A 14,142-nucleotide genomic window follows, 5' to 3' on the forward strand; every position below is an offset into this window, starting at 1 on the left:
CTACTGCATACTCTGGCAGGAAACAAAACAAAACATTCCTTTTAAATGATAAAAACTCTTCTGAATGACGCCTAATTTTATGCAACCAAAATAACTTCTTGAAACAAATAAAGATCTGGCTGTGATATTAATTATTAATTGGTCTAAAGTAATTCCCATCTCTGCCACAGATGAAAAATTCACCTCAACCGAGGTTTGAACATCCGACCTCCGGATTTATAGCCCAACCCTCTACCATTGAACCACAAGTCGGATTTTCGTTGCATAAAGCTAGGCGTCCTTTAGAAGACTTTGTATCATTTAAAAGTAGACATAGGAAATCCCTATGTCTACTTCTAGATGAATATTATTGTATATTATATAAGGTGGACCTGAATCTTGCTGTAAAATGGGTTGCCTAACGCACTGTTCGTTTGATTTACACACACACACACAGCTGACAACAACTTTATTTGCCTTAGTCTACAACAAGTACAACATTAAAATCTCCACAATATTGTTTATAAACAATTGGCACGTACTTATTTTTGAAACTAGTTACTTAATTATTTACGAATGGAATACCCAGTTTTTGCTGAGAGACGTTTACGTTTTTCAACCTCAGCTTCAATTCCGCCCAATCCTCCAGAAATCTAAAACGAAGAAGCGCATTTTAAATACACGCACCGCGTGCCAAACTTACTGTCTTAAAGATTCCGCGTCGGTATCGCCTACGTTGGTGTTTCGCTTCCCGAAACCGCGCGCGACTGGTATGTTCATCTCTTGTAAGCCGCGCAGAGCTCGTCCGACCAATTCTCTGTCGGGTGGCGATTTTTGTCTGCTGTAAATATTCATCAATGAATCATTTATACGAAAAAAAAAATAAAAAAAATTGGTGTTCGAAAACTAGTCAGGGGGTCAAAGATGGTCAAACCTTGCAAATTTTCCTGGTCGATTTTCGGGAAAACACTTTCTTATAAATTTGATGCGTAGAATCCAAAACGATTTGTATTTTTTCGCTTAGACCGCTCAATCAAAAGTTATGGGCAAAAAACCAAATTCGAAAAAAATTCAAGGGGCTGTAACTTTTGATCTAGTAGCCCAATCTTCAAACCGTTTGAAGTTATGAATTCTACAGGCCAAAATCTATAAGAAAATGTTTTTTCCCGCTTGATTTCGAACAAATCATTTTTCCGACCCAAAAAAATAGGCAAGTGTTATAGCCTTGCTTTTTGCCGAAAATCGACCACTCCAAAAATTTTCGGGAGAACACTTTTTCTTATAAATTTTGATGCGTAGAATTCAAAACGATTTGTATTTTTTCGCTTAGACCTCTCAATCAAAATTTATGGGCAAAAAACCAAATTCGAAAAAAATTCAAGGGGCTGTAACTTTTGATCTAGTAGCCCAATCTTCAAACCGTTTGAAGTTATGAATTCTACAGGCCAAAATCTATAAGAAAATGTTTTTTCCCGCTTGATTTCGAACAAATCATTTTTCCGACCCAAAAAAATAGGCAAGTGTTATAGCCTTGCTTTTTGCCGAAAATCGACCACTCCAAAAATTTTCGGGAGAACACTTTTTCTTATAAATTTTGATGCGTAGAATTCAAAACGATTTGTATTTTTTCGCTTAGACCTCTCAATCAAAAGTTATGGGCAAAAAACCAAATTCGAAAAAAATTCAAGGGGCTGTAACTTTTGATCTAGTAGCCCAATCTTCAAACCGTTTGAAGTTATGGATTCTACAGGCCAAAATCTATAAGAAAATGTTTTTCCTTGTCGTTTTCAGACATTTCATTTTTCCGACGAAAAATGGACTACCCCAAAAATGTTCGGGAAAACACTTTTTCTTATTCATTTAGCTGCGTAGATTCCAAAACGTCTCGTACTTTGTCGATTGGACCTCCGAATCAAAAGTTATAGACAACTTCGAATTCTTGATATTCTTCAAAATCTTAAGACTTTGGATTTATCAGGTTCTTTGGCCCTTTGAATTCCTACGTTTCTTCGAATTTTCCGGATTATTCTGTTTTTTCATTCGTTTAAGATCCTTGGCATTTTTAGTTTTTCAAATTGCCTTCGTTTCTTAATTTTCTTTGCATTATTTTATACGTATTAACTCTTCAAATTCTTCAAATGAATAAAAAATTTTCAGTTTTTGAATTTGCTAAATTGCTCAGTATTTCTTTATTTTTTGGATTCTCCCATTTGTGCGATTCTTCAAATTCTTCAAATCAGTATACTCTTTGAATTCTTTAAATTGTGCATTTTTTTAAATATTGAGATTTTTGAAAATCTTAATCTGTCCTTCCTTTTCTTCGAATTCCTTCAATTGTTCTTTTTGGATGTTTTAGATTCTTCAGCTTCTCCAGAATCTGCGTTCTTCACCTTCATCTTTTCGTGTTCTTGGGCAATTTTGTATTTTTTTCACTTTCCGTTCTTTCGAATTCTTCAGATTACCCAAATTCGTCCAATCATTCGTCACATGCAACAATAATCTCGGGATTTTTTATTTAGTCAATTTACGAACGCTTTCCCTTTGTATTTTTCATATCTCTTACAGAACATTAATGTTTTCCAAAGCTTTCAAAATCTTCAAATTCTACAAATGGAACAATTCCGTTTTTCGAATACTTTCATTTGCTCTCCTTGTACTCCCGCACGGAGATCCATCAATTTTCTCATCACTCAAATTTTACCATTTTTCAAAAATGTACAGATTCTTCAACCCCCAGATCCCCCGGTACTACATACGGAATACCCCCCACACTACGATGTTTTCATTGGTATCGGTATACGAAGCATTTCGTGATAGTGATGATTGTAGAAAAAGAGACAACTAGTAGTTTTCGTTTCCTGGATTCCCGGGTGCTGTATTCTCCCCCAAGTGTTTACCGTTACCAATCACATAAAAATTTGAGAGAAAAGGCGATCGAACTTGGCACCACGTTCCGGCGGAGTATGGAATGTTCCTCATAAAAGAAGGTCCGATGGTCTCTTTTGAACGTATCACTAGAGCCACTTTCGAGGCTTAGAGTTTAAGCAAAAACGTAACACCAGGGGAGGGGGTGTCTCCCCAGCATACGAAATTTTCATTCGTATGGGTATAATAATCATTTCGTGATAGTAATGATTGTAGAATAAGGGACAACTAGCAGTTTTCGTTTACTGGGGGGTATCCTCAGACCCCCCGGTACTACGTTCTTCGCAAGAGTTAAATTCTCTCGCCCTCCCCCTCGCTTTTTCATAGTCTGCAAATTCTGTAAGATTTATTTGGTATTCTTTTGTGTTTTCGACTTGAGATTCTCCAAATTCGTTATATACTCATACATTGTGAAATTTCTAGGATTCTTTCGGTTTTTTAAATTCTCCCGTTTCCAATAACGCATTGGAAGGAGGAGAACATTTCCGAACGGTCTCCCAATTATTATCTCCTGGATAGCAGGCGAAATAAGAAGGTGGCAACTATCGCTTCCCTGACCACCCCATCATGGTGTGCCACAGCGATCGATTTTAGGACCACTGCTCCGGAATGTCACACACGAGCATCGATCGAACTAGAAAAAGTTTCACGCCACGCGGACCAATACACCGTGGCGTATTTGTTGGTGTTGGTGGTGGTTGCGGTGGAGAAATGAGGAGTGGGGGAGGGGTTTCTGTTATTATTTTCCATTAAAGGAGACAGTCTTTACGTATATTTAGAGTTAGGTAAGCATATCGATTTTGTTTCAAGGCGTTGAAAGTGGCGTAAAACGCAAATGTCAACGTTAGAATTACAAAAGCTCAATGGCTTTCAATAAAAAAAAAACATAAAAACGTGAACTTCGCAACTTACTTCTGAAGAATATGCATGCCCAAGGCACGTTTCCCAAATCCGCGCGTGACGCCTAATTCCAGTTCTTGAAATTCCCTCGGCGGGTGTAGTTGTCTGTAGCGTTTCGTTTGAACCGTCGTCAAAAAAATGACAACCACAAATACGCAGAGTAGAAACATGTTACTTTGTGCCATTCTGAAAACGAAAAGTATTTTTAGAATCGATCCTAAAATATTGTATTGAAACCGGTTAAGTGAACTCTCAGTTCGAATAGGATTTCATTTTGTCTAAATTTGGTTGTTAATAACGACTGTTTGTAGTAAAAAATCCTCATCTGCATTTCTGGTTACTTATGTCGATCTCTGTGAATCTTAATTTTTGGAACCGCAAACCCAAAGTTAATAATGAAGGAAAATTGGCTGAACAATGGCTCATTGATGCAATACCGATATTGTAAAAATAAATTGTTCTAAATGAATATTCTATGAATTAGCACGACACGGAGAATTCTCATTGCAAATTTCTGACGTACATGTGGTGGTTTCCAAGATCGAGAATTTCTACTTTTGATACATAGAGGATTTTAAATCTCCCGACATCCCAAAATGTTTACATTTTTTATTAGGTACACCTATACATTCAATAAAAATTCCCTGTATATGCGACGTTTGTTTTTATTGGACGCAGTTATGGTTACAATGTCAAAAAATATCTAAGTAGCATTGCATATAATCTGCATTGCACCTTTGATTATTCATTATCTAGGTTCTGTCTGCAGAGGGGCGAGCAATGTATTAATTGGGAACTCGAAGAAATGTCAAACATATCTCATTGATCTACTGCAAAGGGAACCGTTAAGTGATCTGCAAATGCTAGGATATAATGCATCCACTCCTTTGTCACATCTGTGGAGAGCCCTTCCACGTCCAAGTTGGCGATCATTGTCACTTTTCGGGCCGTTTTCGCGGGAATGCCCACCAATCATGCAATTTGTGATATTAAGTACCCGATATGATACTCCTATTTTTCCACAACTTTAGTGGATACGACAGTCACTGTTTTATTAAGGATATTGCTCAATATATTCCGGGGAAAGTCACGCTGTTACCTAAGAATCAGGGAAAATACATTTCGTTTACTAAGAAAAGTAGATTCTAATCGTTTCATGAGCGAATCATTAGATATCTAGCTAAACGTAATAAAATTGATATTGCGCAATGTGCGCATGCGCAAATAGGATTTTTACAATATGCGATATGTTTGTCTTTACTAACATTTCAACAAAATATCTCATACCGAAAAGGTTCTTGTGGGAGATCCACGAAGCGCGGAAATTGACAAAGAATGCAGCGAACTTTTACCAAACAAAATTGAATCTTGAAATTTTTTTCTTCATCTTATAATGTAAATTTAATTACACGATTTATGTACAATTAATTATTAAAATTCACAGAAATTAAAACGGTCTTTCCGTAAATTGATTTATACATCAGGTAAATTATTATTTATCACACATTTATAGCACGAGCGAGGATTTCACTATTTATGACTTCGCCATCGAGTCGATATCGGCTTAGAAAATTCACTACAATCTAGATTTTATTCATTTGCATGACAATAAATTGATTTTTTGTGCTTAACGTGTTGTTTTTTATGGCAGAGGTAGGTTAACGTGCCCCATACAGTAGTATTAATGCAAGGAGAACACTTGGGTGGAAAGTCAGTGTTTCTAAATAAAACCCAGTAAGTATATTAAAGTTTATTTTTGTTTCCCCAAGATTTTTTTGTGACGGGATTAAATAGACTAGGGAGACGTCAATTAAAAGCGTTTCTTGTGGCGAAAAAATATGTTGTAGGTGTCATATAGGAATATTTTCAGGTATGAAACTCGCGTATTTAATCCTCAGACATCGCAAAACTTTTTAGGCCGATTATAAACTTTCGAATTACTTTTACATTTGCAAAATCATTTTTAACGTCTCCCGCTACGCGAGCGGCGAGCCGTAAAAACAAGACCTGGGGAAGTAAGGTCATAAAACTGATGAAAATGGATGTAGCACCCCCCATTTCTATTCATTGAGAAATATTAAACCCGAGCGAAAGATACATTCCTCAAATTGAAAGGGGTGACGCTAATTCTTAGGTGCTTGCGTCTCGAACTGGCCGAAATCAAACGCCACCCCCTGAAGCGTTCGCAGTGAAAAGCGGCTAAAGTTTTTTCAGTGTTAGTGCAATTCGCGGCTTATCGGTTAGGCCGTCACGTCAATATTTGCTCAGTTTTAGGGGGAAAGAGAGTTTTTCTGGCCAAAGAAATGTAAACAAGGTGAATGAGTATCATGTAAAATATCGAGGTTCATTCATCTTATCAAATTGTCAGTTTTTGCAAATTTAATAATCGGCCCCAGCTAACGACAAAATGAAACGTCAACATTGGGATTATTAACATTTCTACGCAGAATTGATGTAAAAAGCATATATTTCGACATAATTGGATAGAAACAGCCTCTTCCAGCATCTTTAATGTAGGTAGTGAGAAATTGCAACAAACAAATATCGATTACTGCCGTGGTACCACGCACTATGTTATGTTTATCAGACAGACTCGGTCGATGATTCGTTTTTTATGTACCTAATTATTGCTTTTATTTAAATTTAAAAGACATTGTAAAATGATAAAAGTGAATCAGGTGTTTTTCGTATCCTTACAGATTATTTGTAAGGTTTGATTTTCGTGTAAAAGGGACATCAAAATAATTGATCACATTTTGTTTACCAGATAAGAATAATAAGTATGTGGATAGCACTTGTTTATAAACGACTGTTTGGAGGATTTATTAAGGGGCGTTTCTCTTGTGTCGACATGCAGGCTGCATTCGTTTATCTACCCCCCTACTTTTAATAGTACCATTGCATCCAGGAAGGGATTGAGGTTAATTTTGAGAGGCCTGTGTTCTGGGATGTGTCCCTCAACTTGGTGCTTCCTGGAGCTATCGTGGTCCGTGCCACAACAACTCACTTGTGCGGGGCTTATTCAAAGTTGTGCCTCGAGAAATCAGGTCGGCTGGATTATCCTCTGACTTAACATGGTTCTAGATGGTTTTGTCGGCCACGCTAATTCTGTTCCCCGCCAAATTATTGTATTTTTTCGGGGCTATCCTTGATCCACGGAGCCTGAACATGCGAATGTTTGAATGCTTCCCAGGTTGGAGCTTTTGTTTTCGTTCCTGTTAAGAGCTTGGTCGCTAGGACTGCTCCTCGGAGCTCGAACCGCGGTAGGGTATTCTTCATCGATATTTTTATTTGCCCATTTGCACACAGTACCCTGCTTCACGGCGCCGTTGGCCCTTACTAAGGCGTCACAGAAGACATGAAGCTCAATGGTTACTTTCCCGTCATAGTAGATCCATCTTGGGATTAGATCTTCCCTACTTGCGTGAGATCTACTTATTCATTAACCGGGTTTGAAGTTTCTCGTCCCACTCAATGGATTATGTTCAAAGTTCTGGTTGCTAGTAGGGTAGTGGGCAATATAATCTTGCGATCTGGGATCTTTGTTTGGTAAATCTACTTTGAACCGAAAGACATCTTGGATCGGCGCCTAGTGTCTTTTTTATGTCTTCTGGCCCAAGATCCATGAACCACTTTTCTTGTAGATCTTAAGACAGGATAGAAATCGCTTTTCCACTTTCTAACTTTGAACCCTCCTCGTTTCAACAACTCGATGAACTGATGCTGAATGACCTTCGCCACTTCTTGATTGTGCGATCGCGTTAGTAAGTCGTCCTGTTTCACAATTGTCGAAGCTTCTGGGTATTGGATTCGAAGTCGCAATCGTAGAAAAACTTCCTTAACATTTGTAAAAGGCGGGCGGTTGAGATTTGTCCCCCTCAACTCCTCAAGTTCTCCTTTCAGCTGTAGGTTTACGGTATGGAGGTTATCTCTTGGTGTTGGACTTCTTCCATTTCCCAAAACCTCGTCAGCGCGCTCTCGTCCGTGATGGAGACCAAGCTTTGTATGGGTTCACCTTCTTTCCGGCCGATGTTTGTCTTCTCCAAAACAATCCAACCACCCTTTTGTATTTTGCAAGATGCATCATTCTTGCAGTTTCTTTAGCCCTTGCTTGACCTCGGCATAAATATTGCCTTAATGCCCTTGATGCATAAATAACTATAATTGTCTTATTGTACCATGGATTTAATTAGTAACCATATCGTTGACTTTACAATTGTTTTATAATGCCAATTCAAGGTATTATATTAACTGTTTAATATCTTCAATTTAGTTTAAAAAGCCTAGATAAAGGTATTTAGTACAACAATTTATTAAACTAAATCTCAAAAGTATGGAACGGCTATTAAAACCTCAAAAGTTGAACATTGACCCAGATTGTAGTTCTGCTGCTAATGAATGCAATTATTATTGGTATAAGACCTTCGTAAATTTTTTGATATCTGTGCAACCTAACGAATCTGAGAAGCTGAGACTCTATTAACTTCATTAGCCCAGCAGCGTATGAACGAATAAGCGAAGTTGGTACATACAATGATGCTATAAGTTTACTTCGGAATTTGTATGTCAAGCCTGTTAATGAAGTGTATGCTCGTCACAAGCCTAGTCATCGTAATCAAGAATCTGGAGAATCCATTGATCAATATCTTGAGGCTTTGAAACTTCTCGCTAAAGACTGTAATTTTAAAGCTGTGACTGCAGAATGTAACGAGTGGTTTTATTTCGCGCCAAATTTCATTAAAAATTTCGAATTTCTTGTCATGATAGTGAAGGTCACCCTGTATATTTCATTATTTGTTCCGGTTAGAAATTTTGTGTTTGGGCATTTCGGTTCGCTCAAGACTATGGTCCGATAGATTTAATTTCGCTCAGATTTAATTTCGTCGTGGGAAGAGTGCAAAGCTGATTGACGTCATCATGAGTAATGCGAGTTTTTTGTCGTTCGTTTATCAACTTTGGCGCCGTCTAGACCGAGAAAAGGAGCGGATGTAGCACCGAGCCGTCAAGAGATAAGGAAGTTTTCACGTCATCAACAGAAAACCGTGAGATCAGTTTTGGTCAGCAGTTCCGTGAGGTTGACGACGAAGTTAGAGTGGGTTAAGTCTTCTTTATCTAAACCAATGGGAGAATTTCTAGCGGGAGCCATTTTTGTTTTATGGTAATTTGGGTGTGGTTTTTTCATTTCAATTCTGTAGAAGGGGATCGTTTTAGAGGAGACTCGCGGTTAGTACGTCGAGGGGTCAACACGTACTTTGAGTGATCGCGTTTTCGAAGAGACTCGCGGTTAGTACGTCAAGCGGTCAACACGTACCTTGAGCGATTTTTGGTACACTTGGCGGTTTGAGCCACCGGCTTATTTCGGTTGCTCCCAGTTGCGTGCTTTTTGCACCCGTTCCGAAGTGTTATTTTCTTTTCGCGTTGATTTTTTGGCGAAGAAGACCCAGGTTCCAATCAGGTGATATTTTGGCGAACCCTTGAGCTTCACCCCAGTTTACTTTGGATGCAGTGAATCGCGTTAGGATACGTTGTGATTTCTCGAGGATATATAATCAAAGTGCTGCCCTAGTCCTCAAGGCGCAGAATTTCGGGATCCGCCCCAGGTGGAATTTCCTACTAGTGCCGTACGGTCATTTGTCGAAGGAGCGCTGCGTTTCGGAGAGATATTTGCCCCAAGAAGAGCTGGTGAAATAATACTTTGAACCATCGCGGTTTACCGTCGGATAGTGATCATAAAAGTTTGTGTTCTGCCGTACCGCTAACTCAAAAATCCGTCTCCCGCAGGCGGTCCAAGCTAATAAACTAATAAAATAAAATTAAATACACGTGCTGGGTAGAAACTTTGGCAACTAGCCGTCTCCCACTCGCCACGCGAAGGATTTCCTGGACTAAGTTTCCGTTCAAACACTAAACTTTGCTTTCGTTCCGAGGAAGGATAGGCACCGTGGATTTTTGTTTCCGTGTGTTAAATTCAAGCCACCCCCTAGGAAGTCACAGAGACCTAAGTGCCAGGTTTCATCACATCCACCCTGTACCAGAGGAAAGAGCAGTTCACAAGATCGGCTGTACAAATGTTGTAAAGGTTAGTCTAATTAAATTTGTAACATTCTGTAAAATTCCACTTTTTGGTAATTAAGCTATAGTAAAAAAAAATTTTTTGATTTGATTGTTTATTAAAGTCCAATGAACGATTACCAAAGAGTAGGATAAATTTTTGTGTTTATTTAAATAAGTCCCAGCCCACGCTGGATTAAAAAACGATTACCTGTTGTTGCAATTTTCAAACTGTAGAGGATGGCCACCCCTTGAGTAAATTAGTCTCACCTGTTAGGATTTTTTATTTAGTTTAGTTGACATTGTTAAGCTAGTGTTTTTACAAGGAGAAGAGAAGAACTGCTAGATCCCTGTAAATTGTTTGTATCGCTAATCTCATTTCAATATATTATCTATTTGGTTTCAATGTGCCTGTCTTTAACGAAGAACGAGGGGAAGGAAAGAGAGGAGTAGGAGTTGAGGCAGGAGACTGGTAGGCGGCAGTTTAAGGTTTGTTACGCAGTTTCAAAAGAGTTAAAAGCCCACCGATTTGAGTTAGCCGGAGCATTTATTTTTATCGTTTGAGCAGCCTGAGAAGAAGACGGTTTGCCTTGCCGGGCGGAACCGATGGTAATCTTCAAATCCAGAAGGAACCCCCGTAGCAAGAAGTAAGTAGAAACGATTATATCATAGACTCATTTATTGGAGGTTTACAATCTCCTCATATTAGACAGAGATTATTTATTAGAGAATGCTTCTCTTACTCTTGATGAAGCTTATGCACAAGCGCGTTTCTTAGAATTAGCTCAACAACAATCTGATGCTAACAAAACTCCGATGGCAAACAAAGTTTCAAAAACTCAATCTCAAACATATTCTCACTCATCAGAAAATGTTTCCTCGTCAGAACCATCTGTAATTGCAGCAACATTATGTTTTTATTGTGGATTTAATTCACATACTCGAAATCGCTGTCCAGCTAGGAATGCAATTTGTAATCGATGTTCAAAAAGAGGACAGTTTGTCATTTTTCAGCCCGTCAAAGAAATACGACCTAAAATTCTGATCAAGTTGCATCAGTTCTAGATGACAGTTCGATAAACTACTTAAGCCACCATCCCAACTGTGACGTAAGCGACTACTAGAATTAGAATGTTTATGTAGATTGACAGATAATTTTGATTAACGTATGTATTTCACACATTACATATTTAACTCTTAATACGCTTTTATTTAATATCTACGTTCATTATTCTACATGGTGGCAGCATGAGTCGAAAGAAAAATAAGAAGAATATTGATGAATCATTTGGTGAATTGCAAGATAATTCATCGGTCGGCCGTCGACACATCACGTTTCAACCACCGGCTCAATTTGACTTCCAGTGCCCAGAAAAATGGGAAAAATGGTTTAAAAGATTCGAAAGATACCGGATGGCGTCGGGGCTTGATCAGGAACCAGAAGAAAAACAAGTGACTTCTTTAATTTATTGTATGGGGGAGAATGCTGAAGATATATTGACTCGCTCCCAACTTCCTGAAGAAAAACTTAACTCCTATAAAACTGTAAAGGCCGCATTTGACGAAGCTTTTATAGGGAAGCGGAATATACTTTATGAGCGTGCTAAATTTAATTCTCGAAACCAGAAAAAAGGGGAGATCTTTGAACAGTTTCTCACTGATATCAGCTTGATGGCCGAACGTTGTGCTTTCCGGGATCTTAGAGATGAACTTGTTCGTGACCGTATAGTTGTCGGTATTTTAGATAAGACTTTATCCTCACAACTACAAGAGGATGCTGACCTAACTTTGGAGAAAGCTATACAAAAGGCAAAACAGAGAGAATCCATAAAAAAACAAACTTATGAACTGGAGGAGATTCAATCAAAACCTTCATCAGAAGTTGATCGTATCCATTCCAGTTCGTCTAGCAAATTTCCACTAAAGGAGTCCACAACTGATATTATGGAAGGTGGGTGCTGGAATTGTGGGGGTCCTAGACACCCACGAAATTCTTGTCCAGCTAAGGACTATACCTGTAAGTGTGGAAAAGTTGGCCATTTTAAAAAAATGTGCAAATCAAATACCATTGTGGGTAAATTCACAAAGAAAATTGGGGAATTGCGCGAATCCTCGCAAATTTCAGTCAGCGAGCAAGAGGATGACGCAACGTACCTTGGAGCGTTGAATACCATTGGTGGAGTTTCCAATGCTTGGTACGTTGACATTTTTATTAATAATCAAAAGGTTAAAGCTAAACTTGACTCTAGGGCAGAAGTTACAGCCATACCATCTAATATTCTAAAGCAAATTCCAAATCTTTTCAAGTCAGACAAAACTCTAAAAAATGCCGACCAAAATATCATGGTGGTGGATGGCATGTTTACGGCAGATTTAGAATTTAATGGTCAGAAAGTGAAAGAAAAAATATATGTAATTCCTACTTTAAGTGAACCTTTGCTCGGAATTACAGCCATAAAATCTCTTAACCTAATCACAGTTCGAAAATCGTATGAATCAGGCAATATTCAATCAATCGCCTTAGATAAAGTTGTACAAGAGTATCCCCAGCTTTTTATGGGATTAGGTAACATTCCAGGAGAATACAAAATTGAACTAATTGATGATGCTAAACCATATTCAGTTAGAGCCCCTCGGAATATTTCAATTCCTCTCCGTCCTAAAGTAGCAGCAGAGTTGCAAAGAATGTTAAAGATGGGAGTAATAGAAAAAATCGAAGAGCCTACTGATTGGTGTGCACCTATTGTCCCAGTCATTAAGCAAAACGGTAGTTTACGACTATGTGTAGACTATACAGATTTGAATAAGAATGTGAAACGCCCAAAAATCATATTACCAGATGTTGAAGAAACCTTGGGCCAGATTGGAAGCTCTAGAATATTTTCAAAATTGGATGCGCAATCTGGGTTTTGGCAGATAAAAATGTCACCTGATACTGCTAAATTAACAACATTTATTACACCATTTGGAAGATTTTTCTTTAAACGTCTACCTTTTGGAATCACATCAGCCCCAGAATTTTTTTCTGCTCAAATATCTAAACTATTGGAGGGACTAGAGGGAGTCTTATGTCATATGGATGACCTACTTATTCATGGGAAGACGCCAGAAGAACATGATTATCGATTAACTCAAGTTTTGAATAGACTGAAAGATGCTAATGTAGTTTTAAACAAAGAAAAATGCTCTTTTTCACAAACATCAGTGAAATTTCTGGGTAATATAATTGATTCTCAAGGAATAAGGGTTGATCCTGATCGTGTGCGAGCCTTAGAAGATTTACCTACTCCAAAAGACATATCAGGAATTCGTCGTCTGAATGGCATGCTAAATCAACTCAACAAGTTCGTTCCAAACCTTGCAGGGAAAACGGAGGCTTTTCGTGAAAGAAAAATAGAAAGTTTTGTTGGACCCAAGATCATCAGAAAATTCTTTCAGAAATAATTGAATTAGTTAAGAAATCAATTTGTTTGACACGGTATGATGTAACAGCAAAAGCAACTGTTATGGCTGATGCATCAGCTTACGGACTGGGCGCAATTTTACTACAGAATGAACATGATAAACTGCGAATTGTAATGTGCGCATCTAGATCACTTCAATCAGCTGAAAAAAGGTATGCCCAAATAGAAAAAGAAGCTCTTGCAATCGCTTGGGCAGCGGAAAAATTCTCTAAATTTCTAATGGGGAAGAAGTTCACAATTCTAACCGACCATAAACCCCTTGTTCCATTATTAGGCAGTAAAGACCTGGATAGCATACCTATACGAATTCAACGATTTAAGATGAGGCTAATGAAATTCGATTACACCATTGAGCACATTCCAGGAAAAGAAATGTTTACAGCAGATACTTTGAGCCGAGCACCTCTTTCTGATTCGGAGGATGATTTCACTGCAAAAGTCGAAGCTCATATCAAGGTGGTTTCTTCGGGATTCCCAACAACTCCATCCAGACTCGAGGAAATTAAAAACGCCCAAAGTCAGAATCGTGAATGTCAACTGTTAGTCGAGTATGTTGAGAACGGTTGGCCAGATCACAAAAAGATGTACAGGAGTTGATGAAGCGATGGTTCGCATTCCGTAATGGTATCACAATTATTGATGGTCTAGTCTGCTACAATGAAAGAATGATTATACCAGCAGAGCTACGTGAAGAAATAAAGGAAAAACTGCATGACGGTCATTTCGGGATAAACCGTACACTCCTGAGGGCTAAACAATCTGTTTTTTGGCCAGGTATCACTGAAGAATTAAGTAATGTGGTAGAAAATTGTAACATTTGCGC

At 38.3% G+C, this 14,142-nt stretch overlaps 2 protein-coding genes across 2 annotated transcripts; one reads left to right on the forward strand and one right to left on the reverse strand.

The window, feature by feature from the left end:
- Nucleotides 1–433: 433 nt before the first annotated feature.
- Nucleotides 434–3,985, reverse strand: LOC116179963. The gene is made up of 3 exons (XM_031499784.1): nt 3,817–3,985; nt 683–820; nt 434–632 (listed from the first exon to the last, which is right to left on the reverse strand). Exons 1-3 carry the CDS (start codon nt 3,972–3,974, stop codon nt 542–544), a joined length of 387 nt encoding a protein of 128 aa, XP_031355644.1. The 5' UTR covers nt 3,975–3,985; the 3' UTR covers nt 434–541.
- A 7,118-nt stretch (nt 3,986–11,103) lies between these two features.
- LOC116180084 lies at nt 11,104–13,916 on the forward strand. The gene is made up of 3 exons (XM_031499915.1): nt 11,104–12,050; nt 12,105–12,421; nt 13,594–13,916. The coding sequence occupies exons 1-3, from the start codon at nt 11,104–11,106 to the stop codon at nt 13,914–13,916; spliced, it is 1,587 nt and encodes a 528-aa protein (XP_031355775.1).
- Nucleotides 13,917–14,142: the final 226 nt, after the last annotated feature.

Source organism: Photinus pyralis, unplaced genomic scaffold (assembly GCF_008802855.1).
Source record: "Photinus pyralis isolate 1611_PpyrPB1 unplaced genomic scaffold, Ppyr1.3 Ppyr1.4_LG9, whole genome shotgun sequence".
Lineage (NCBI taxonomy): Eukaryota > Metazoa > Arthropoda > Insecta > Coleoptera > Lampyridae > Photinus > Photinus pyralis.